Consider the following 25780-nt stretch of genomic DNA (forward strand, 5'->3'; position numbering starts at 1 on the left):
TTTGTGTTGGTTTTTTTTTCCCCCACTTTTGCAGTTCTTCAACTCTGCTCTTGGTATATCACCCAGCACCTCTCGATGGCGGTATAGCCTTGTACAGTCATACAGTAATGCCTATCACATTCCTCCTTCTACTTTCCTATTTTATAGAACAGCAGGGAGAAGCAGAAATAGTTGTGGTATTTTTTTTCTGTCGATTGAGAAATACAATCCATCCTGTTCCAAAAAAAAAAAAAAAAAGTTTAATAACAACAGCTAGCTTAACAACGCTCCAGTTTAAGAAGTTGGAATGTTTTCTACTTCTTCACATGTTCAAATCATCTTATAATAAGCTTTACTGGAAAATAAACAGATTTTCACATCCTTCATTACGCTAAGGCAAGGAATCCTTGTTCTTTTTCATCTAAGTGCATTTTGTGCCCTTATGAGACGAGATAAGAAATGAGTACACCAGACCTAACCTTCTGAAAACTTTCAAATCTGCGTTTGAAAGCTTCAGCATACATTCTGAAAAGAATACAGCTTTTAATTCACATAGAAAATTCTGTATTTTCCATCCCAAAAAGAAAGTATCAGGTTGTGATTCTTCTCCTTTCATCACTATTGATCCACAGCTCTTCCAGCACCTCCAATTAACCTTATTTACCTCCTTTAAGCCATAATTTTTTTCCTGTTTCCAGCTAAGAGTGTTTAGGGTTGTCCTAAACTTTCTATGCCTAACTTGTCACATTCCGTCTTCTAAGCTTATGGATAAATAAAAGGATTACTACTGCTATTACAGTGTTAATATTTCCAACAGTATCACCCAGGGACAGCAATTATGGCAATTAATGGCAACCATTAAAATACATAAGCACGGTATTATACAATTATCCAGAATCAGCGTCTGCAAAAGAAACTCTGCAATGCTTTGCTTACTCATTTGATTTACAAGATGACCAAGTGGTGTAAGATTCAAAATTTGTAGTCAACTACGGACCATATTCAGTCATACTGGCTGCTGCACTCAGTCCCAGGATATTGCTCCTCGCCACCTGCCAGATGCAACTTGTTTCCCTGTGCATTTGCTAGCATATATTAATCCTAATTAAAGCCAAAGTTCCTAAAGTACAAAGCATTGTACAAACTCAAAGTTAAAATTAAAAAAAAAAAGTAAATGTACTAAAAGGATTGAAGAATGGAAGTATCACCATCCTCACTGTACAACAAGAGGCAACTAAGGCACACAACTATTAAATGATTTACCACAAAATCAAATGTAACTCCATGACAGAACAAGATTAGAAGAGCCAGATTTACAGAGTGCCACCACAGTGCTCCAAACTACCTGAGAAAGACTTAGTGCTCGTACGTCCTAAGGTCACAAAAGCGTGAGATGAATTGTGTTGAGTGGTTGCATAGGTGGTTTCACTATGGAGTTCACTGTTACCAGAAGAGATGCCCAGTAACAGACAGCTGTCCAAAGTCACTGTTTTTCTTATATATTTCAAAGGTGAAAACCTTAATTATGTGACGCTCTGTGTCAAGGGTAAATCATACTGGGTTCTCAAAAGGTTGGTTCTGTGTTACCTTTCTTCAGATAAAGCCAGGCTTCAAAAATCCAGACAAGCCATCTTGTGCTATTTTGTGTCCTCTCATCTACAGCCCTATCTATACAGAATTCTGATAATGCTCTTTAGCAATGGGAGTTCATGTGGTAAATACCTTTTCTTCAGATCATGAGGAGATTTCCTCAGCCCTCAATCATCTGCTTTTCACTACCCTGACCAGGCTAGCACAGAAACAGCTTTCATGCTGCTCAGGCAGAACTGTGTTTTTCCCCAGCTAATCTTTGTCTTCCGAGGACAGACTTCTCTTGGCCTGGCTAAGGTTTTAGTTTGGGCTGCACAAAAGGCGAACACCGCTGTAATCACCAAGTCTTGTTAATGTCCACATGTATATAAAATGCAAAGCAAGCCCCTTCAAACATTCACTTAAAATGCTCATAAATAGGATTGCAATTAGCTTGAACAGAAGTGCATTCCTGCTACTGCTTCATACAGATAAGCAAAACTCAGATACAACTTGTGAGAATTTCCAGCAATAGTTTATTAATAACCTGCCTACACAGAAACAAACAGGAGCATGGTTTCTTTGTAAGCACAGACCAACTCTGCTATGGGAAAAAAACCCCAAAATTGCAGATTCTATATTTTCTATGTTATAGGTAATTCAGTTCTTAGAAGCCTAGCCAAAAAAATCAAAGTGGAGCCTTCTTGATTGGCATTATAAAAGCAATTAAGCTACAGACCTGTCAAATATGTTAACATTTGGCTCTGTCTGCTCTACTTGTCTATTTTGACTAGTTGTGGAATCATTTAATGATTTACAGACCTTTCAAGTCTTACGGCATGGCAGCTATATTAAAACTGTGACCCATTATTTCTTGGTCACATCATAAATTACTGTGACATCATAAATATCTTCCTTTTTCTCACAGAAAGCTAGATTTTAATTCCCAATTCGAGTTTGAGGTTTTGTTTTCTTTTTTTTCTTTTTGATCCTGCAGAGGTAAACACTACAACATTTTACTGCTTTTAAAAGAAGTAGTAACAGGAGAAAGGAATGCCTAATAAAATGTAATTATCAAAACAATAATGTTTTAAGTTATAATGCATCTTCACGTAAACTTTCAGTCAATATTTCTAATGCAACACAGTAAAAAAAAAAAGAATGGAAAGAATATGTGGTACACTTATTGGAAAAAATTGTCTTTTTAATAGATAGAACTGATCTGTTTAGCATTCTGACAGATATCAACAAAAACCTACATACCCCTTCTTGTTTTAGAGTTTGTAAAAATCCACTTCCATCATCCCTCATCCCTGTCCCTCTCTCTTTTTATTTTTATTTTCTTATGGAAGAAGGGAAGTGAAAAGGAAGAGGATGGGGGAAGGGAAAGGGGAAAGTATCTTTAATCTGTAATGGGAAAATAATCTTAGAAAAAAATTAAATGAACTAATCAAAAAAGAAAATTGAGTAGAGTGAAATCACGTTCTGCATAACTTCTTACTGTTTTCAGGAATGGCCAGTTTAAACAGGTATGACTGGGGAAAGGATTCAGCAAAACTATTTTTTAAAACATCCAAACCTGCAAGGAAATGTGGGGTGAGGTCACAGAAAAGCAGGAACCCTACACCAGGAACATCTCCACCCAAGAGGTACAACCTCTTGAAAGGGCTATCGTGTTACTGTACGCTGCCTTCCCCAGCTTCATCGTAAGGCTTTAAAACAAAGATTAGCTGAAATTAAACTGAAGACACTTAAAACAGAGCAGTGTTGAAACAGAATAGGTTTGCAAAGGTGAAGTTAAATTTAAGCCCAAATTAAACTGCTCTTTTTTTGTACCAGAAGTTTAAGATCGGTTAGAACCAGTATGCTGAAAATAACTACAATTAGTAGCTCAGACAAGAAAACCATATGTTTAAATAGCTAATGAATTGCACTATATTCAGTATATTCCGTTCCATTATATTAATTGAATATACTTTAAATCTAATTCATTTATTTAACAAAATAAATTATATGTAGTAAACAGCTTTAATTTTCATCAAGAAAAAAATAGTTTTAGGAGCCCTTTGAACCTTTCCATAAACAAGAAATGTGACTGTTGGGTTATTATACGTGTATGTACAACTGCCCTTTAAAGTGAAATGGAAGTTACGGTCGCTGGCTACAGGGAGAATAGACGTCTTAGAGTAAATCCGCTAAGAGTACAAGAAACATATGCCATTTGCTTTCAAAGCTAATATAAGCAATCATAAAGAAGACCATTATTACTTAACCATCTCAATAAACTATACCAAAACTGTTCCATGCAATAGCCGTTTGTATTTTTTTTTTCAGATATGCATACAGAGATTCCACAACCCCCCCCCGCCTACTTAACGCTCAGTTTCATTTTTACCCATAGCTCAGAGTTCCTTGCCAAACAGTTGAGAATTTTGTCAGATTTAGGTTTCTGAATAATGAAAAAAAGATTGATACCTTCAGGAACAACTTAGAAATGTCTGAATTTTTGTAAGTGACCTAAAAGTATGGTCCATCTCTCTGCCTCTGGTAAAATTCAACAGACAAAATGCAGCTCAGATGTAGACTTATCTTTATTACTCTCCAAAACATAAAACAAATGCTGTAAGTAGCTTAATAAAACTATTTGCACTGGACTGGTTATGTGACACGATTCATCTGGAATTTCACATTGTATTCCTTTATAAAAATTAGTTCTGGACAGCATTTTTGCATTTTCTAGATGAACCCCATCTTAATCATATCTAATTTTTATGTTCCATGGCAGAGTTGAGGTTGCCCAAGCAGGTCCATTATGTTTCAACTTTATTGTGATTGCTATAAAGTCTCTAGAAATATGCCTATAATTGTCTTGACAGCTTAAATAAAAGCAGATCTGTACGGGGCCTGTAATTGTACTGTGCTACACGACTTAAACTGGCTAATAGTGAGCACACACTGAGCAGCTGGGAAGGAAAAGACTGCGCGCTCGGAAAGAGGAGGGAGAGCAGGAGGAAAGGTTACAAAGCAAAATGTTTTTCCCTTTTCTTGCAGAACATCAGGCCTCTGATTTGCCTCTATAATTGTACTACTATATGCAGACATGTCCACGTATATTAAAAAGCTGTTTCTTTTCAGCTGCACTACAATACTTCCTCCATTTTTCTTAATATTTTGTGTGTATTTTCTAAGCACTCAGTTTTGAATCTTCACATTTCTTCCACTGACAATTCCAGAGACACACCATATTTTTCAATTAAATGTGGAACTGCTTCATATTTATGGAAATAAGCAAAAATATTGTCTCATCTGAAAGCTTAGTGGTAACTAAGTGGTAGCACTTAAAAAAAAAACACAAAATAATCTTCATGCCACTTTTACAGAGCTTTTAATCTGTTAGTATAATCTCAATATAGGAATAATAATCAGCACTGTATAAAAAATCAGTCTATTTCTAATGAAGCTTTTCAGGGAATTCGGTTTAAAAGAAGCAAGTAATATAAAGTCAGGAGGAGCGGTGATTATTTTTACTTCAATATATAAATTAAAGATTTAAAGAAAACAACGATTTATATAAACTACAACATTATTGTCACTGTAAATAAAGAGATTTCAAGCTGTACTTATTGCTTCCTCAAACTCATCCTTTTCTCAAAGAAATCCTGATTGTAAGTTACAGCTAGCATCAGCTGAAATCAAACCTAACATATTTTTGCATTTTTTCATTTCAGGAGGCTGAGTCAGATTTGTAGTTTAGATGCTTAGCAGATCATACCTCTACAGTATCATTATACTGCGTCTTGGAACTGGAGCTTTTTAAAGGTCTAGTAATGGTAAGGGCTATGTAGGATTTCGATGAGTCCTAACTACACAGCAGAGACAAGCATTCATGGTGGGTGTCAGGCATTGTGCAAATCTTCCCATATATTTTCATAGGTAACAAACACTGGAGTCACTAAGATAAATTCCTACAAAGGAGATGGAAATTTTGAGCCAGCGATTAACACAGAAATCCTCCTTAAAATTCTGTAGAAAAACACCAGGGTTGTACTTTTAATTGTATTCCTGGGGGTCTCAAAAAAAAAAAAAAATCTGACAACCTATCACTTTCATCTTCACATAATAAACTATGAAACACACTGTTAACAGACCTAAGTGCCACGAGGTCATGGAGTAAAAGATCTTTCTATTTTCTTCTTTTCTTCTTCTTTCTTTTTTTTTTTTTCAGGAGAGAAAACAGTTTACAAAACAGAAAAAGACTTGTTCAATGAAACAATCAGCTTTAGTTACAAGTGCAAAAGTCAGCCATGTGTACTAATTCTCAGTAATTATGATGCAAAGCGAGCTCCTTAGGGACTTAAAAGTCAACGCCTGGCAATGGTTGGGCGAACAGCAGAGAGGAGCTACTCAGGTGATACTGACCCCTTCAAAGCTCTTTGTGTTACTGAACAGCCAGAAACACCCAAGTATGTGCTTGGTCCTCCCTTTCTTAGGTATTAACGCTGTAACGTACTCGTGGGGCTGGTATTTAAAGCACTGAAATCTACCACGCATCCCAGCACAAAACCCTCGCATAAGCAGTGAATGGACTCCAGGGAAATGTAAGCACGGAGAAAGGAAAACCTAATATCAGTGTTAGTAACACAATCACAGCTGAGAACTAGATGTGGAGAGTAGAAAGGCAGTAGGGCAGGTTTCTTTTTATACAACTCCTCTTTGCTGGCTGTCCCTTTTTAGATTATAACACATCATACTCTGCTCTCTTCTTGCCTCCCTTATAAACGATCACTACGCTTTCAAATAAGGTAAAATCCAAGACTGAAAATTTTCAAAAGCATTCAACAACGTCCTTGCTGCTTCCACTGAAAGCAGAAGTCTCACACAAACTGAAACTGGAACAAAAGGTTGGGCCAGTCCAACTCTAAAAAGCTCTAGGAGAGGCATGCCTTTGGCATTTCACATTTTATGCATATATTTACAACATGAAAGAAAAATCCATCTCTTTTCCTCGAAAAACTAGGCACCGCTTGTAATGACAGTCTGTGTTACTAGTCTGAATTGGGTTTAAAATTACAAAAAAAAAACAAAGACCACCTGCAGCTGAGGCAAGTTGCAACCTATCTGCCTGGCACCAGACTATGCCCTTAAGTTAAAAGGAGCACTTCACAGTTAAAAGGAAACTCAGGGCATTCTGCCACCGCACGTCTGCTGCTAGAACCTCATGCAGCATCCCATTCTTCATATGTATTTCGAATACCAAACGCAACCAGCCAACAGTTACAGCATGTTTAAAATACATCTCGAGCCACCTATCTCTGAAAGCAGATCCCTAGTTTACGATGAACTGCTGGCAAAAAGCTTGTCGGTGAATGACAGGTCTCTGTAAAGAGTGCTTTTCCTACTGCATTAAAAAATTCACAGCAGTCTGTAAAAATAAGAACTCTAGAATAAATGACATTTTAAATGAAAATTTCGCTGAGTTTCTATGGCTGCTATGTTCATACGATGTTTTATTAGTGTAAGGGGCAAATACTTTTTACTCTGCAAGTACTTTATTGCATTTTCCCTTCATTTACAGCATGCTTTTTATTTAGGACTTCAGAGACCCACATTCTTCTTCCCCCCCTCTGTTTTTTTTCTCCCCTGAATGCTACTAAAGTTACAGAACAAGGGGATCCTACCTGGCAGTCTACAACAGGTCAGTGATCAAACAGGGTGCAGTGAGACAGCAGCCAAATCCTGCCCCATCTCCTGAGAACTACAGAAAGCCAGAGCTTCTCAGCCCGTGAGGCATCGAGCCACTGCACCCCGAGGTTGAGATAATCTGCAGTATGCTGTCTGCAAGCACACACAGTATGGATCTCCACACCGACTGAGGCTGAGATGCAAGAATTTGTTTTTAAGTTGCTGCTCAATGTAGTTTTCAACACAGGTAGAAGCTGCTTGAAAATGTGATCTCATCTGTCTTATGACAGCAGAAACAAAGATAGATTGAAAATATACCAACATTGCTCTGCCCCAGTGATCAAAGCCAGTTTAAATAAACAGTGTTCTTTATCTGTAAAGTGCACTGGTCTTTGAATAACTATTCATTTTGCTTAACGTATTTACATTTGCTAGAACAAAATCAATACACCAGGTAAAGTAAGCTGTAATGTGAACAGACAGAACTAGACCGAAATGTGAAGTATTATCATTTACCCAGGAATATGCCTCTTGTTCATTAAGGTACTACTCAATGCAAGGAAAACAATCTTAAAAACGTAGTGGGTTTTAACTACAGCCTACATTCAGGAACGCATTATGTACTGAGTTAACATTAGACAGCCTACGTCTGCTGTGAACTCAAGGAAGCATGAGTAGTTTTTGCCATTTCAAACAGCCAGTATCACTGCAAAAAGTGAAAATTAGTGGGCGCAATAACACATCAGGAAAGAAGTGACGTGGCAGAGTGGGTGCCACAAAGTAGTAGCTAATGATTAATTTCTGGAAGGGTTAGCATGAATCGTCTTTCGGCCATAAGCTACAGCCAACACTCATAAAGACAGATTCTGTATTAAGGAAACAAACTAAGCTGTGAGAATTATACAGCGCAGTTACAGACATGATGCACAGAAACATTTACCCTTTCATCAAGAGTGGCTGGCCTATCTAGGAAAGACCTGAGATGCTCTAGTAGAGTCTGCTCTTGAACTGGATCTGTGGTTAAACAGAAGCCTTAGTCCACATAGGTAATCTTATACACCGTACTTTCATGTATCTCAAATTAAGGAAATTAAAGATACTTACACAGCCACCAGCAAGAATTTCTGCAGCCAGTGGGACGGAGCCATCTTTACTCATAAACTTATCTCTCACAAAATCATTAACCTTAAAAAACAAACATTGATGAAAGCTGATAAATTACAAGGTTGGAGAAAATGCTCATTTTGTGCAACTAAAGATGCAAATACATCCATGCAGTTAACAGATACTAAACAAATCTTAGATTTTATATGACATATTAAAGTTGATTTTCTTCCCAACAAAGATTTGCAGCATTCAATGTTAAATGGTTGGAGAAAAATGGTAACAATCAGTAATTACATAAAATAATCATTATCAAAAATTAATGATAAACTCATTTAGAAACATTCACTACATTTGCAAACTGAAGTATAATTCCAAAGAAATATCAGAACGTTCAATAAGTTTTAATGCAATAGTAATTCAATTAACAGCAGTAAGTACCTTTCACATTTTAAAATGCATTCTACTAGCTTTTGTGAATAACCAGTGCATTAAGATTGGCCTATAATGAGAAATTCTTCAGTGTTTTCAAATCATTCAAGAAATAACAAAATTACAGAAGACAGACATTTAGGAAAAAAATGCATGCAAACAAGTTCCTTTTTTATCAACACTTCACTACATGCTCAAATTATCTCCTGTAGTGCAAAAAAATTAAACATACAGGAACTATGTGAAGAAACAGAAACAAAAGCCCTCCAATCTCAATAAATAATTACTCATTTTTGCTAAGAGGTGAAACCAAAGCCCTGCACTAGTTACAAACAAGCAGACAGATGAAGAAGTTGAATAAGCTTGTTATATTTTGGAGCCAATCCAAAAATAAGTTTTCAGTAAGATTCTTAAAATATGCTTAGAAACATGTGACTTGCATGCCACTTGCAGTGTTCACAACTGAGATATAAGCAGTTGCTTTGTGCAATTAAGTTTCTATCAAGCAAAAATGATGGAATGCGCTTTATCATGTAGCTGACACATAAAGAGCAAAAATCTTTAACAAGCTAACTGTAATTAGACTTTAAAATGTGAGGAAATGCAACAATAACCCATTTGCAAACTTACAGTAAGTTTTATGGCCTTCTCTGGTGCTACTCCTAATAGCTGTGGTAACAGTCCTGTAAGGTGGAAAAAGAGAATTCAGTGCATCAAGTAACTTGGTATTAACTAAACAAACCAACAAACGTATGTAGAGATCACCACCTAGAAGCGGGCAATTTTTACAGCAATTTTGTGTTATTATATTTAATGAGAGTACTTAAACATTCCATTTTGAGAACAAACTCTGTGCTACCACTTCAAGTCAGAATAACTTCCTACATATACTATAGTTACTTGAGCTTTTTTAAATCCGTGATATTAGCTCATGTTACACTTAAACACCAACACAGATTAGCCAACCATGTCTCAGTTTCTGTCCTACATTTACATTTATTTTCTGCATCTCCACACAAAAATGTGTGAAGACTTTCTAATAAGTTCTTTAAGATACAAGCTATATCTATTTCAAAATCATGACTGGGGTACTTTTTTTTCTGGCAAAAAACAATGACATTAGAAGGTAGAACCCAAGGGGACAGGAATCAAAATAATTTAAAACATTTGAACATGTACGACTGCATTCTTGAGCACACTGCCCAGCTAACTCACCAGTCCTTAAAACAAATTATGCTACCTTCTTCCCAGGTATGGAATTTCCTGTTTTATTTTGTTAGAAGTGATGCAGTATAGAACTGAAAGCGGGAATCTGACCACTGGTTTCATTTGCCTGAAGTGAACAGACAGTATCTTGTCTGGGCTACACAACCTAAAAACATAAAGAGCTTACCAAAAAAGCCTGGGGCTAAAACGGTGTTGTAAGCATTGGCAAGGATAACCAGCTAGGGCACCATTCAAATCACAGGCTAGATGTAGACCCCTTTGCTTTAGCATCTTAGACAGCACCTCTGGGTACTTTCTACAGAGTCTGACATTTGCAGTTCTCCATATTTTAGGAGAAAGAGACAACAACTAACATCCCACCTCTACGAGCTCACTTGCAGAAAAGCATTTTCCCAAAGAGCTAAACATCAGAATAAGAAAGAGATAAATGAACATGCACTGGATTAGTGTATTCTTCCATTCTGGTACCATCTATCAGCTTTACTGGTTACCAGTGATAATCTTAAGAAGGAAAAGATGGCAGAGAATCGCACCATTTGGCTAGTGGTAGCCAAAAAGTCAGTCGTGCTTATACACTAATGCCTTTATATTTTTGCACTAGTAGTATTGGTATTTTTGTTTTTAAATTGTTGGAAAGAGTAATTAATTGCTGGTACACATATACACCTAACATTTATCCAAGAATTATGTGGAATCACGACCGTAAGCTGAGTATTTAAACAAAAGAATGCAGTAATACTAAGTTCATGTACAGTTGCTCAAATAAGAGATTTTGCTAAGTTAAATTTGAAATTTTGAATTTCTGAATCAGTTTTAGTTGCATAGGTGACTTCACTGAAAAAAATTAAGACAGTCAAAATCGTATAATTAAACATTACATTTTCTGCAGCACTACAAATCAAAGACTAGGATATAGAGTGAATAGGATATCTGTACAGCTTTAACCTTATACAGACCAAATTCTCTTTGTAACTCTTATATTAATCTAAATTTACATCTGTGGGACATATGTGGCTTTGTATATAGACATTTTGGCCAATGAATTTGTATCTTCAGTGATTAAAAAGATGTTGTCGCCAGCTGCTCAGGGAGGTAGATAGACTCTTTGTTTGCTTTCATACCTATGTAATAAAGCTATTTCTGAGTGGTACCTTTGCATTCTATATGGTCCGATTATCCTAACTAAATTCTTTTTATTATTTACTCTTTTGATGGGAGCCCTGAAACACTGCTGAAAGAGTTCAGAGCATGATAAAGATGGTAAGTTTTGGAAGAAAGAAAGCATATCAAGCGACACACATGAAAACGCTATTTTTCTCTTGGGGTTATCTTCGCATGATGGGGATTTTTCAGTATTACTATGCATTAACAGCTCAGCAATATGACACAGGCACAGATGTAGGACAGGCTTAGAATTATCTGACAGTGTCTTAAAGAATGTATGCTCTTATTACAAAATAACATTTTGCACATAGGCAGCCTGCTACTATAGTCTACAGCAAACAGATTATACAACCCATTTTCATATATCCAAAGCTCTTATGTGGCAATTACCACACACTACTTCAAATCTGACGCACTATCACACAATGGCTCTATGGAAAGGTGAAGGTATATGTGAGACAGAGCATCAAAAGCTGCATTCAGTGTTTGGAAGATCATACAAGATACTTTTTGAAAACAGCCTAAATACAGCCAAACAATACACATGCAAAAGCCCACCCAGTCCATTTGTGGTGATGGTATTGAGCAGAAGTTTTACTTGGCCAAAGCGTTCTTCAGACTTTTAACAGTGAAACTTCAGTTTCACACTGTATAATGGATATTAGAAAAACCCACTGAATGAAGGAAATTCTCAGTATAGGTTAAATATTTGAAACTATTTGGACATGCAGTGTAAAAGTGCGAACAGAATACAGCCACATTTTTCTATTACAAGATTCATACAAGAAATTAGACAATTGATTTCCAGTTGACATTTAAGCACAGCTCAATGAGACTGCAAACTGGGTATTTCATTCAGGAATATTTTGTGCTGTAACAAAACATTACAGTAGGAGAAGATTTGCACTTCCATTCTACAAAAATGGTACTTCGCTGCATATTCCAGAAGAAAGTATTTGCCATGGTCTTGTATCATTTGTATGAAAGTCCATCAGTAATAATTAAGTTGGATGATGAATGAATGAATTTTAACATCTAAGATCAGAAGGCATCTGTAGTCAGTGCAGTGCTAGAAGCACTATCTGAGGAAACGAAACTAATACATTTCTCAATAGCTAATGACCATAGATAACAGAGTCTTCTACAGCATTCCCTTTTCTCAGTCCCTAGGTGAAGTGGCATTAACTAAAATGCATAACTACTGAACAATTCAGTGAGCTGCATTTTATCTCTGGTACCTAAAATTCCCATAGCAATTCCATCTAGAGTAGGTGAAATAATCTTTTGATCTCACTGGTTAAGACTGTTAAACATTCTGTGACTCATTAGGGTGGACCGACAATTAAAATATTATTAAGAAATATAAGCGACTTCATCAATTGGAAGAGATATTTACTGATCAGAAATTCCAAAATTTTCTTATATTTGCATATATATAAATACCTGTGAGTTTCTAAATACATATTTCAGGTATAAACATAAGCACAACAGTAAATTATAGGTATCTATAGTGAGAATTGTTTTTAGCCGTGCTGAGACAGAAGAAAATTTTATCTCAGGAAAAAAAAAAGGAGCCTAACAGCAAAGCATTCAAATAGTAGATATTATAAAATTAAAGATCCTACAGAGGTTTGTATCATATTTGCCTTTTAAAAATCAAAGCATCTTCTCAGTAGAAGTGCTGATTATCCTCAGAACCAAATTCGCATTAAACAGAATTCAGTGCTCTCTTTACATCCACAAGATGGTGTAATTTATCCTTATCTGAGATAGTGGTTTAGAACATGGTGGTTTTGCCCTTTTCAAGATTGGAATAAAATAGCAATACAAATAAATAAATCAGTTCACTTCACTGGATGGAACTACGCATCTTGTATTAAAAATATGCTCTGAAATGGCTCAGTTCAGAACAGGGTTTGTAATTCCTGCTTGCTTTCTTGCAGTGTGGTATGACAAACAGACCACTGCTCCAAATGTTTCCAGGTTTTTTGTTGTTGTTTTTAAAAAAAAGGTTTTGCATCACTGTTAAGTAGGAGAACTCTATCAAATACTGCTCCCTTTTCCAGCAGAAGGATTAAAAAAAATGTAACACCATGTAAGAAACAATACTAGTGAGCAGCAAGAGGTGGTTTACTACAGTTTGTCTTACCTAGCAAAGCATTTAACATCAGAATTAGATGAGTTTTGCCTTAACTTTACTGCACTTCATTGGGTAAATATACCAATCTATCTATAAAATGTTCCTTTCAAATTTTCTTGTCCTCTCATGCTTAACTGCAAACCTTCATTCTGCACTTGGCTGCTCAACTTTCCCCAGTGCAATCTCCTCAGAAATCATGCAATGGAAATCAGGCAATTATGGGAATGCACAGAGGAAGCGTCACATCTTTTAAGGCTCTTTCACCATTTGACTCTTTAAAAAGAGAAGCTAAATGAGGCTGCCCTTTAAGTAGAGAATGTGTACAAATGCAGGTCTCAATTTGCCTCTGAAATGATGGTGTTCTTTGCTGTTGCACAATTTCGCCTGTATAATCCAGAAATTAGATTATTGCCCAAGGTTTAGAAGTTCAGATGTACCAAGCTGACTTTACTATTCAGTACTCCTTGGAAGACTGAAAAGTAGTAAAGGGGACTGAGAATGGAAAGGTAGGCAATATAGATGGAAACTTCAAAAGTTCACTGAATTTGGCAATGAAAAATCACTTCAAAAATATGACAAACACATGGAGTCAAGAATCCACGTTCTGACATTTCTGATTTTTTTTTTCCAGGTGAAAAATTACTATCCATCAGAATTTATATAAGATAGGAGTGGAGAGCTGTGGAATTCTGCATGTTTATTCTTTCAAAATAATGGAAGATGGAATATATTTGCAGAGAATACGTTCTGTTCTTTTGCTGTATTTTTTTTTCTTTTATGATCATGACTGCTATAAACCCTTACCAAATAGAAACCATGTCAATACTCCTTATATTAAATTACTAGGCCTACTCAAAAAATTGCCTCAATCACAGTCAATAGTAACAGACTCTTCCCATCTCCAATTGTGCTGAAATAATTACAAAGTTTGTATTTTGTGGAGAAGCCAACTTACAGCAACTCAGATCATACATTACAGAGTGTCGATGTATCACAACGCTTACTTTTAGTGTTGTTTCACACTTTGTCTTGTAAAACCATTAGCATTTTTTGTTGTTGTTTTTCAGGTGCATGTAGCTTTGTCAGACGATAACGCGTTTTACTGACATCTTCCATTCTTCATTCCTGACTCAACTGTTTTTAGAAATTCATTTTCTTTATTATATACATCTTATTTTCAAAAGCCTAAAAGAAGTTTTTAAGCTAGATTGCTAAAAATGAAATAAATAATGCAAATTTCAAATTCACCCTAACAAATATAGCAGATGGGAAGGAAATATCTCAATAATTCAGATGCTAGAAGTATAACTCAATTTATCTCTTTGACAGAGAAGAACTAGTCTTACGTAGCATTTAATGATTCTTTTAACTACCTCTGCCTTACTCGAACTTACATCACTGATGGCATAATTATAATACGGGGAAAATTAAAAAAAATAAAACAACCATCATCCAACTGTAAGTACTTATTTAAGTTATCCAAGAGGATGATTTAGACCTCAGACAGAGCAGATGAGCTTTTGGAGCTTTCTCCATTGACTACAGAGGGAGCTTGGAACAATTAATTTCACAGCTTGGGAGTAATGGTTGCACATATTAAGCTAAGTTGACCCCAGCTCATCTCTCTCTGGCTGACTCAACATAGACAAGCTTGGAAGAGGTATACATAAAACTTGATAAAGATGACAATCTCCAATGATCAATGAAGCACATAGAAATGGTTCAGAGAGACCTGATTTGTCACATAAAATATCAAAAAGAAGATCTAGTTAATAACAAGGTACCATATTCTCTCTACAGATTCATGCTTTTAATAGAAAGAAAATAGATAAGAAAGAACATCAAAACAAAAAGAAACAAACAAAAAGGATGATTTGTCTTAAATTTTTACAAAACAGGACAAAAATTTCTTAGTGCTAATGACTGCTAAGGAGATGAAATCTTGACTAATGGTATACTTTTTGCAATAGGAAATTGCTGTTCTTGTCCTCTTGCAGATGAGAAAGGTCCCACATAAGTGCTCTCATTACAGTGAGGTTTTCAATTATCAATAAGTTCACAACCATTCAGCTAGAATGGGAATGCAAACCAATACAAGAGTTTAAATGAAGCAAAAGTACAAATCAGACAAAATTGAAGTCTTAACAAAATGGACTTAAAAATTCAGAGTTTTCCTTAATTCTTCTTAGTATCTTATTACTACTATATGCCACCTTTCAAACTTACCTCTATAAAGCCCAAAGAAGCCTTCATAACGAAGCACTTTCTTGAAGCAATCAAAGCTGTTTTTATACATAAGTTCTCCCACAAAAGAGCCCGTAGAGCGCTGGTTTTGCATACGAGTTTTTACTAAATCAATTGGGTAGACTGCAGTGGCTCCAACAGCTGCAAATAAAAAATCAAGCAATATGAAAACAATGATTTTGCATTTATGGTGTTTGATTGCAACTGTCATTGTCCACATATATACCTTAATGCTCAGTTGTATCCAGAACATAATATGGAGAAAAAAGAAACGACTATCTATCACCTACAATTTCAACCAAAAGCAATTCTTGACTCAGGTTCATTATTAACGTGATTCTTCTGAAAATGGTTTGGTGACAAATTAAGTAGAAATACCACCTGCAAACTCCAACTGCTCATAAATTCCAAAACTACTGTAGATCAGATGACCTCTTCCACTGCCATCTTATAGTCATGCCATCACTTAGCGAGGAATGTCAAGGGAAAGATGGAGAAGTCTTCTACACAGAAGGGGAAGAAGTGGGAAAGAGGAAGAAGTATGAAAGGAAAAACAGTGAAGATGAATATTCCTTTGCTCAGCCATGACTAACCTCCAGCAACTGAACCAAGGGCAAACCTGTACGCTGATTCTGCAATCTGGATGAGAACTGGTCGAGACACATCGCCTGGAGCTTTCTGCCAAGACAGGATTTAAAATAAAATAGAGGACAATTAAAATAATCAGATTATAGCATTTCATAAGAGAATATCTCATGATCAGAAAGTATATCAATACCTAGTGGAAAACCCAGAATGCACTGGAGAATTTGTTTTTATAATAAAATTTCTTATCCACGCATTTCCAAGCATCATATAACATAGTCTCTTCAGTTTGGGTTAGAAAAAACAAGAAAGACTGATGCTACAAGAAATCATGCAACTCCAAAATCAGGAACACAAATTCATATATAAACGGGCACACATTACACATTATGTCATTAATTTGCTACCACTAAAAGCAACTCCAGTTTGGAATTTCTTTCTAGCATGGAAAAAATAGGTATCCTTATTACTTCTCAGGCCATCAAAGCATGTATGCAAGCATTTGCTAAAGGACAATAAGATTTCATAAAGCACCCCTAAAATTTCATTTTGCTCACAGTCCATAAGTTTAGATTCAACTTAATGAAAAGCTCCAAATTTAAAATTGCTATCTAATGAAGGAAAATAATGAGTATAACAAAAGTTATGCAGGGGCCTTATGTCTTCTACAATAACTCCTTTTATAAACTCATTTTATTTTGATACTAAGAGCAAAAGGACAAAACAGAAATATAGTTTGTTTGTTTTTTTTTCCTGAATACATGCTTGGGCTTTATCTTATGCTCCAGTGCAGCTGGAGTTGGCAAAAAAAAAAAAAAAATCAGATGAGAGTATCAATGTAGCTGAAAATCTTTTCAGTTTCAGCACCAAGCTGATGACATTAAAAAGGAACTGCACGGGAAAATGAAAAGGTAGATGTGGATAAGCAGAAGAAATGGTACGATTTTAAGAAGGTTCGTTTGTCCTTGCCTCTTAAAATGGCATAACTTATATGAGCAAAGACAGCGTCCCCAAAGCAAAAACAGAAGAAGGTTTTCCTTTCACAACTGCATTTTACTGCCACCTATTGTAACTTATGTTAGCCTATGACCAAGCTTTTATCTCCTTTAGGAGTCTTCTAGGAATAGATGGTCAGCTTTTACGAGTCTACTCATTTGAATTCACTCCAGTATAGTCAACATTTAGTCACCGCTCAAACACACAAAAAACCACCATCCTAGATACTGTCTTAGAGTCAGGGTGGGGGTGTTCAAGTGTAAGGGAAGGAAGAGAAGAAGAAAGAGAAGAAAAAGAGACGTATGTGTATACACACACACACACAGGCCTGGCTTACAGCCTGGTAGCCCTAAAAATGTAGCCTGCATCAACCCATTGTGGTCAAACTGGCGTCTCCACACAGACCCAGAGTAGGGAAAAAAAAACAACAAAAAAAATAACCCTGGTTTCATAAGACACAAAGTCAAGATTGTCTTAAAATAGAGCCAGAGAAAGAGAGAAACAGAGACAGTTAGTTTTAAATCTATCTGTATAGAAACTTGTATCATTAAAAATATAACATATGCTACAATGACATGAAAACTAAAAACTCAGTAAGTTTGACATTTAAAGAACACTCCTATGTCTTTTTGCCTCTAATAGAACAAAAATTCATTTTGTTAGACCATCAAGAGAAAGTCAGTATCCTTCAGTTTTTGGTTATACAGTGAATATTAATGATTTTACTTAAACTGATGGTATACCAAACATAATCTCTCCTATTTTGATACTCAGCAGAGCACTGAGCAAAGCAGAGAATACTCTGAAACCTTGAACCTGTGTGCATTTTCAGAACAAGGCTACATGCTGAATATACTATCGATACTCAAAGCAGGAAGTCTTTCCTCATTAAAAAGAACAGAGAGCAACAGAATCATGAAACATAAACAACTTAATTAGGTATACACTTAATATTTACTGAATGGCTGGATTAGACTCATACATTTTTATCTTCCCAAAGTAAATTACATTTAACCTGTCAAAATGCATCCCAAGAGAAAAGGGCATAGAGAAAAGATAAAAATGACATGATGCACCTTAAAAATGAATTCTAACAAGAAGATACTCCTCACAGATATTATAGAGCACAGGAGAAAAGCAACTCCGTAATTTTAGAACACAGAAAGAGGTAGGCTCTCTGTCTAACACTGGAAACAGAACACAATACATAATAACATCTTACTGGCTCCTATTCTTACCTGCCTCTGAGCCTCAGCCAGGTTGTAGGGCAATGTCCCTTCCTCCAGAGGAGCAATTCTTTCAATGTCAGCTAATGTCATACGCCTGAGGAAATTAATTCGGCTTAGCAACTGCTAAGAGATGGGTTTTCGGATCATAAGGAGTTATCTGCATTTGACCACTACACCACACCCTTCTGTTCCCCACCACCGCCTCCCACTCCTTCAGAAACCAAGAGAGGAGGAAAGGAAAAAGGGAAGGATAGATAATTCTTCACTTACCCCCGTGGCTCATATAAATCTGCTAACTGAAACAAGATGTCTACTTCCATGGGTGTAACCTGACCAAATTTCTGAGCTGCCAGAACAAACTCCTCTGCAAGAGAATAGAAATACAGAAGAGAAAAAAAAATTATCAAACCAGATACAAGTAATCCAGAGTACCTTACAGTTACTTTGTATTAAGCAGAAGATGCTAATGGTGGAAAAAAAAAAAGGGAAAGGGAAGTAAAAGAAGCGATTCACCACAGAAATGTTCCTGCCACTACATAAATGTATGTTTGAAATGGTATATCTACCATGTAAACAAGTACTACTCTCTGGTCTTGAAGCTTAGTACTATCAGCAGGATTGAGGATATGTGACATACGGTATCAATCAGTTGTGGGTCACAGGGAAAAAAAAGCAAAGAAAAAAAATCAAGAGTTAAGAGATGTGGAACATTTTATGCATAGTCCCAGTAGGCCACATTAATGAAACTCTGGCATTACACGGGGAATTCTCTATAAAGAGGTTAGATATAGCAGATAACATCTTGTTCCAAGCTTGTCGATCAGCTTACTGTGCTGCCAATACAAGTTTATGGAGTTCTTCAACTACCCTTGAAGGTCACTTTAATAGGCAGCCAATTTGGCAGAAGTCCTAGGAAGTTTTCTTAAACTTTTAAATATCTTTACATACTTTCCTCACCCTGCCCCCACTGGCAGTTTACTAGGACCTTTTTCTGATTGAAACAAAATGAAAAACCTGGAGGGTGGACTCCAACAGGAGCGTACAAAACTGAATGGTGTATCGAGGAATACTAACAAAGCAGGCTTTCTCTCCCTCCCATTGATTTAAAAGCATACAGAGGAGGTCTTCCCCTCCACCCGCCCAAAGCAAATGCCCAAGGAAATTTCCAGATTGCAAACATTTATACAAACCCTTAGTGACTTCCACATCTTTTCTATTTCCAGCCAGAGTACTGTAGATCTTTCTAATGAGCTCCATGTTGTTAAGGAGAGAATTAAATCCATTAAAATAGGAAAAGCTGACCTGATGAGAAGTGGTACCACCAGCAGCCTACAACAGAGAAAGTAAAAGAAGAAAAGAGAAGAGTGTTACTAAATTAAGAAAAATCTTGAAATAAAGATTTTCAAAACAATGTTATTTTTACAAGAGTGAGGGTAGAAAAGGATTTTTTAAATAATGTAAAATAAAGAAAACTATGAAAGATTCTTATGTTACTGAAACTAATCATGACCAGAATGTAAAACTCTCCCCATCCTACAAACCTAAACAAATACATATGCAGGATAGTAACAACATAACCAGTAGTAATTTACAAAGTTCAAGTTTCAGTGCTATTTCAGTTGGAAATGTTTTATAAGCTGGCTTATTTCTAGTAATGAGGAAATCTACTTCTACATGTAAAGTATATTACTATACAGAAAATCTCAACAAAATCAAAACATATTCTGAAAGAGTTCAACTCAAACATTTAAATTCACATGCATTTCAAGTTGTGAAAAAAACAGCAGTAAGCTCTCAGGCTTATATCAGCAGTCAAACCAAATGGAAACAACAAGGTTTGAATAGCTGCTATTTCTCAAATGAGAACTGAACTTAAGCCTTTATTTTGAAGTGGCCTTGCACTTGGGCCTGCACACAGAAAACTAAATTGATCAATTCACTAAGTATAAGATTGATGAACTACAAAATTTCTGAAAACAATGCTTAAGCTTGTCAAAATGTAATTGACCTTGAGGCAGAAACAAAAATCTCATCTGATGTTTTATGAGAGAGTATATGACCCAGGAAAGCTGCTAACAAGACTGGGAACAGAACAGAGGAAGAAGGTATCACTGATCATTGTCAGTCCATGAGTCTTCTGGCTATGCTTTTTACTATATGCTTCTTCCAATATTCTGCCCAGTTCGCAGTTCTCATCACTTTACATATCTCCCTGGAATTCTCTTACAAATCAAAGAAGAATAGACTTCTTTAAACCTGGATAAAACTGGTCTTCACATTACTTGGAAAGATTTGCTACAAATTCCCAAGATTAGAAACTGTGGTCAAAACCAAATGTGCCTTTTTTTCCCCTTTAGTGAATAATATTTAAGTTGGCCTATTGTACTATAATGTGATAGTTATAATAGAAGTTCATGCTCCGTGAGAAACAGAGTTCATGAAAGACAAATCTTACGTGTACTGGAAGACCATTCTTAAAACAAAAAAAAAACAGAAAAAAAAAAAACAAAAACAAAACCAAAAAAACAACACCCCAAACTAGAGACTTTACTTGTGAAATACAGCAGAAAATTAATTACTAAAAATTACAATAAAAAAACATTTTGCTTAACGGACAACAGAAATAGAATAGGGTCTAGAAAACAAGAAAATGTCCAATAAAAAATAAAACGCATTTCAAGCTGACAAAAGTGTACACTCAAGTGTAACAACAATCAGTCAATACATAGTGAATATCCTTGGGTGATGTTCCAGTTCATGCACTGCTGCAGGTGCTTGGACATTACACTCAGTACTGAAACTGCAAAGCAAGTCCTTTGAGGATGACATCACAACTGGGATGCAAGGGTTGTTTGTTTCTAACCCAACACATTTAACACAGCCCACTATAAAAAGAAATGACCAGAAATAGTCAGTCAAAACTCTATATTTGTAGGCCACCACAACAGTCCATCTACTTGCTTTGTCTTTTGTCTCAGGAGATCAGTAGTGTTGAGAATTTATATTCTGTAATGAGAGTTAACTTTTATATGCATAATTTCTGCTAAGCTTAAAAAAAATGCACCTGTAACCTAGACAATTATAGTGGTCAACGTACATAAAAAAGAAATCTCAATCTTGTGTTCCACGATTTCCCACTGATGCTACCAGAGCTACTTACAGCAACTAGACATTCTTCAACAAATGGTGTAAGCATGTGTGGTCGGATAGTGACCATAATGTCCCTGAAGTCCATAGCGGTGACTCTTCCAGCCTGGGAATTGTCTCGCTGCACAAAAGCTTGTTTTGCATGTTCTAACTGTATCTCCTGAAAATATACGGAAAAAAAAAGTTAGCTTCAGAATTATTACTGCAACAGATTTATTTGATGCAATCCTACAGAATATCAATAATAATGTTAACATGATTTCATGTAATCCTTTCAGTTGATATATTGATATGTATAGCTTTCTGCCTTTTCCATTTGTAGTGTATATGGCCTCTGTCATTGAGCTCAGTACCAAAAACAACAGCCATGACTTCTCTGCTCTGTGGGCATTAGGCCATGCTGTTCAATTAATTGAGAAATGGAGGGTGTGTATCAACAAACCAATAGAGGTAATCTCCCATGTGTGAACATGAAAGTGTTCCAGGATGTGCACAATCCAGTTTATTGTGTGTGTCACTGCAGGTCAAAATATGTTCTGTAAAACTCTTCACTGCTGCTTGAATGAGGACAATGCAAAGATAAGTAATTTCCACAATGACTTTCACTAATCCTGAAAGTACTCACTCAAAAAGCATTATCATTTAAAATATTTTTATTTATCTATAAAAGACAATAGCAGTTTAACTCCTCATATCATGACTGTGTAAAGATTGCTTATCCATATTTCAGCAGTAGTAACAGATAGAGACCTTACACAAGCATCATCTATTGCAACCACCTGATAAACTGTTTGTGATCCAAATGTAACACTGAGAAAAGAGAGGGCAGAAAATAGGCTTTAAATCTCTCAAAAATGTGTGTCTTTCTCTACTGTGGCCTTTGTCCTTTCTTCATAGATGACTGTTAGAATACTTTCTTATTTTATCTTTTAATTAAAAGGAACAATCCTGCACAGATAGTAACTTGATAGTAGATATCAATGTTTTGTCTAGTTCTACAAGCTTTCTAAAACCAGAATTACACGTTGGTGATGTAGTCTGACTTACCAATCAGTATTTCTCTACCAAGTGAAAGAAAACAAATCATTACCATGTCCCTCCTTTCAATTTCAAGGCTTATAAAAGCTTCTTCACTAGAAATTCAGTGCTTAGTCTGAATGAATTTTCATAATCAGTTACTCAGGAAACAGAATCATAACGAAAGTATGTCAGCAGTACTAAATCAAGTCTTGCAGTGGACAATGGCACTATCCTATTCCTTCCACTGTATGTGCAAATACACACAAAATCCTGTTAAGTCAAAACTTGCATTACTCAAGAACCAAAAGCACAATGTATTCACAGAATACTATCTCCTGTAAGTTGGTACTTTTCTTACAGCAACATTCAGTGGAACTTAGAGTGAAAGGCCAAAAGCAAATCCAGCAGGCACAGGTCCAGATCCACAGGACGCCTGCAGCCACTGTTCAGCCTTCCGTTTACTCACTTCACTCTGCAGCCACCAATGCATGTTGCCATTCAAACCATTTTTCGTCTTCTCCTTTCAGTCTCCCAGCTTCCCTAATTTTAGTCTTACCTCGTAATTAAAGCACTATATCTTGAACTAAAAGGTATGAAGAAAAGCACCTAATATCTTAAGCAGAAGGTAAAGGGGAAGGGGACAGACAGGAAAGGACTGATCAGTGTTTCAACTATGCACTTCATTCACAAAATTATTCAGAAATTTCTGCTTTTAATAAGAAATGCTAGTGAGGGTTACAGTTTGAAGTGTTACAGTCTCAATTCTGTCACATTTCCTTCACATTATAGCCTCCTATTTGGATGTGTTACAACTGAGCTATCCAGATGAATGTAGCTATGTAAGCTCCTGTCTCATTTCAGTTCTGACTACAGTTTCAATGGAATTTGGAAGCAAGCAATTTTGGGAAGTTTACAGTGGGAAGAGTACTGCAACATAAAAAAAACTTGTCAGCTGAAGGCATGCAGCTAACTCAGAAAGCACAGAGCTCTGAAGAGGAGCTACGTCTAATAACTGCCATTCCTAACTACTACTACATAGCAGATGGAAACATAGGAACAAATGAACAAAAAAAAATTGTCATCTAGAGGTAGCATCATTAAAGAAAAATAAATTGCATCTTCCAGAAGGATTACATGAGAAACTGAATTTTGCTTTCGTCTCTCCCTCTCTCTCTCTCTTTCAATTTATTTTAACCTCTGAAATTGCTGGCAGTCCTGTGCTGGCAGAATTCAGCACTAAAATGCAATAAAAAACCCTGGAGCACCACTTGCAGAACACAAGTCCAGCCTGCTACCACCTGTGCACACCAGCCTGCAAGCTGGGAGCTACGTCTCCCTGTTGGTGAGACCTAGGATGGGGGTAATGTCACAACCAAAGAAGGAAAGCAGTACTCATGTTCCAGAGACATATGTTAAGGGCGCGTTTCTTGTCATCACCCAGCTAATTACAAAAGGCTGTTAGTATTACAATCAAGTACAAGTCAAACCATCTCATTCTTTCCTTGCTTATGTGATTCCTTTCCATCTTCTTGGTACATGTGGAACTAACTAGAGAGGATTATCCCACATGCTCAAAGATGTGGTCCAGGACACAGTGCTCAGCTGTAGAAAGATAGCAAGACAAAGGTCTGAATAGGGTGAGCTGAGTCTTCTTGGGCTCTCTATCCACATCTCTTCAGTTCAGAAATGCAATGGTTTAAGCAGACTGCAAACAGCCAGTGAAGGCTCATCCCACCTTCACAGTAAGGTAGGGTCTTTTAGGCTAGTTATTCTGAGCTGTGCTAAGCACTGTTTTGTTCCAGTTGCACACACAGAAAGAAACACAAGGGCCTTCTGTCACATAACATTCTCAAGACGTGAACAACACACTGATATAACATCTCAGAATATTTGGATCACTATATGGAAACGAGACTCAGTCTCAAAACTAAACATACATAACATACAAAATCTGTCACAAAACAGACAGATGTCACTCCTCTAACAAATGTACATTGTATAACAACACAGTGAATTCCTTAAAGTGTTTAGCATAAAGGAAAGGCTATCTATTCCATCCGACTCTAAGTCTGAAAGTTAAGACACTTCACAGCATGACTAACTGTGCTTCAAAATGAGGCTCAGCAGCTACTAGCAATTTATCAGGGAAATTTGATGAGATATTCTTAACACCGCCTATGCTGTGTACATGCAGTAATACAAAAAATGCCACCTTAAAATAAACTGAAAAGAAATAAAGCAAAGCTGTCGCATTTAAAGATGCTACGCAAACTCCAGCAACATTTGTTTCACCTATTTCTGTCCAATATTGCTTATTGAGACAGATTATGTATAAAAAGAATACAATCCTCATTGCTTTGCAATACAAATTACACATCCTGAACAATCTTCTCTGACTAGACTTTTTGTAAACCTAGATATACTCAAGTAGTGTAGTTTTTCCTTTGATGTTGCAAGTCCAAGACTGTGAAAAATTAATTTGCACATCATGGTAGGCATGCTGGTACCAGAATGTTTATGAAATTATTTCCCATCTAGACATTTTATCTGAGCTTTCAGTTACAACTCATTATAAACTTCATTATATTCCAGTATATAGAAACTTATGCTTGGGTTCCATCCCAATGGATCTACAAGGCATCAGATGCTGCACAATCCTTTCTACTGGAGCAGATCCTGGGGTGTCAATTATAAAGAGTACTACTTCATCAACTAATATGCTGGGTATGAATAAATTCCCAGATAATGTGGAAATTGAATTAGCAAGTCCACATATAAGCATACATTAGAATCCATTCTGCAGAATAGATTTCACATGCTGGGAAAGGGGCCAATGTTACGCTTCATGAAGCAGACTTGTCATTTAAGTGATAATGGAACATGACTATATCCAAACAGATACAGATGTGACTGATACGTAGCAGAGATATCTGAGCTAATTTTAAGCTAGCAAAATTAGAAGCAGGGTAAAACAACACACCTTGAGCTCTGGGTTGATGCAGATAGATTGTTATGCATATCTGAACTAAGTACCTCAGAGGCTATACTTTTGGGCACCTCACTGTTACTGCAGACAATAAAGGGATGACTGGATCTAAATATCCCGAATCAAAATCAAAAACTCTTATTATTTAAAGCCAGAAGAGATCTGTCTTGTGCATGGATTAAATATAGTAATGTTACTTTCCAAGTAGTTTCAGCTTTGCCAGAAGTAATGATTAGCCCAAACACTGCAACAGATAATGAATATGTAACAACTTTA

The 25780-nt window shown here is 36.3% G+C and overlaps 1 protein-coding gene across 1 annotated transcript in view; it reads right to left on the reverse strand.

The window, feature by feature from the left end:
• The window catches only part of SLC25A13 (solute carrier family 25 member 13), a gene marked incomplete at its 5' end in the record, with an annotated part of 91228 nt that overhangs the window by 19933 nt on the left and 45515 nt on the right, over positions 1-25780 (reverse strand). Inside the window, 8 exon segments of the mRNA XM_021388557.1 lie at positions 8335-8415; positions 9397-9449; positions 15524-15682; positions 16135-16219; positions 18361-18445; positions 18622-18715; positions 19542-19680; positions 21512-21658. Of these exon segments, the coding sequence (XP_021244232.1) occupies positions 8335-8415; positions 9397-9449; positions 15524-15682; positions 16135-16219; positions 18361-18445; positions 18622-18715; positions 19542-19680; positions 21512-21658 (843 nt within the window).

Source organism: Numida meleagris, chromosome 2 (assembly GCF_002078875.1).
Source record: "Numida meleagris isolate 19003 breed g44 Domestic line chromosome 2, NumMel1.0, whole genome shotgun sequence".
Lineage (NCBI taxonomy): Eukaryota > Metazoa > Chordata > Aves > Galliformes > Numididae > Numida > Numida meleagris.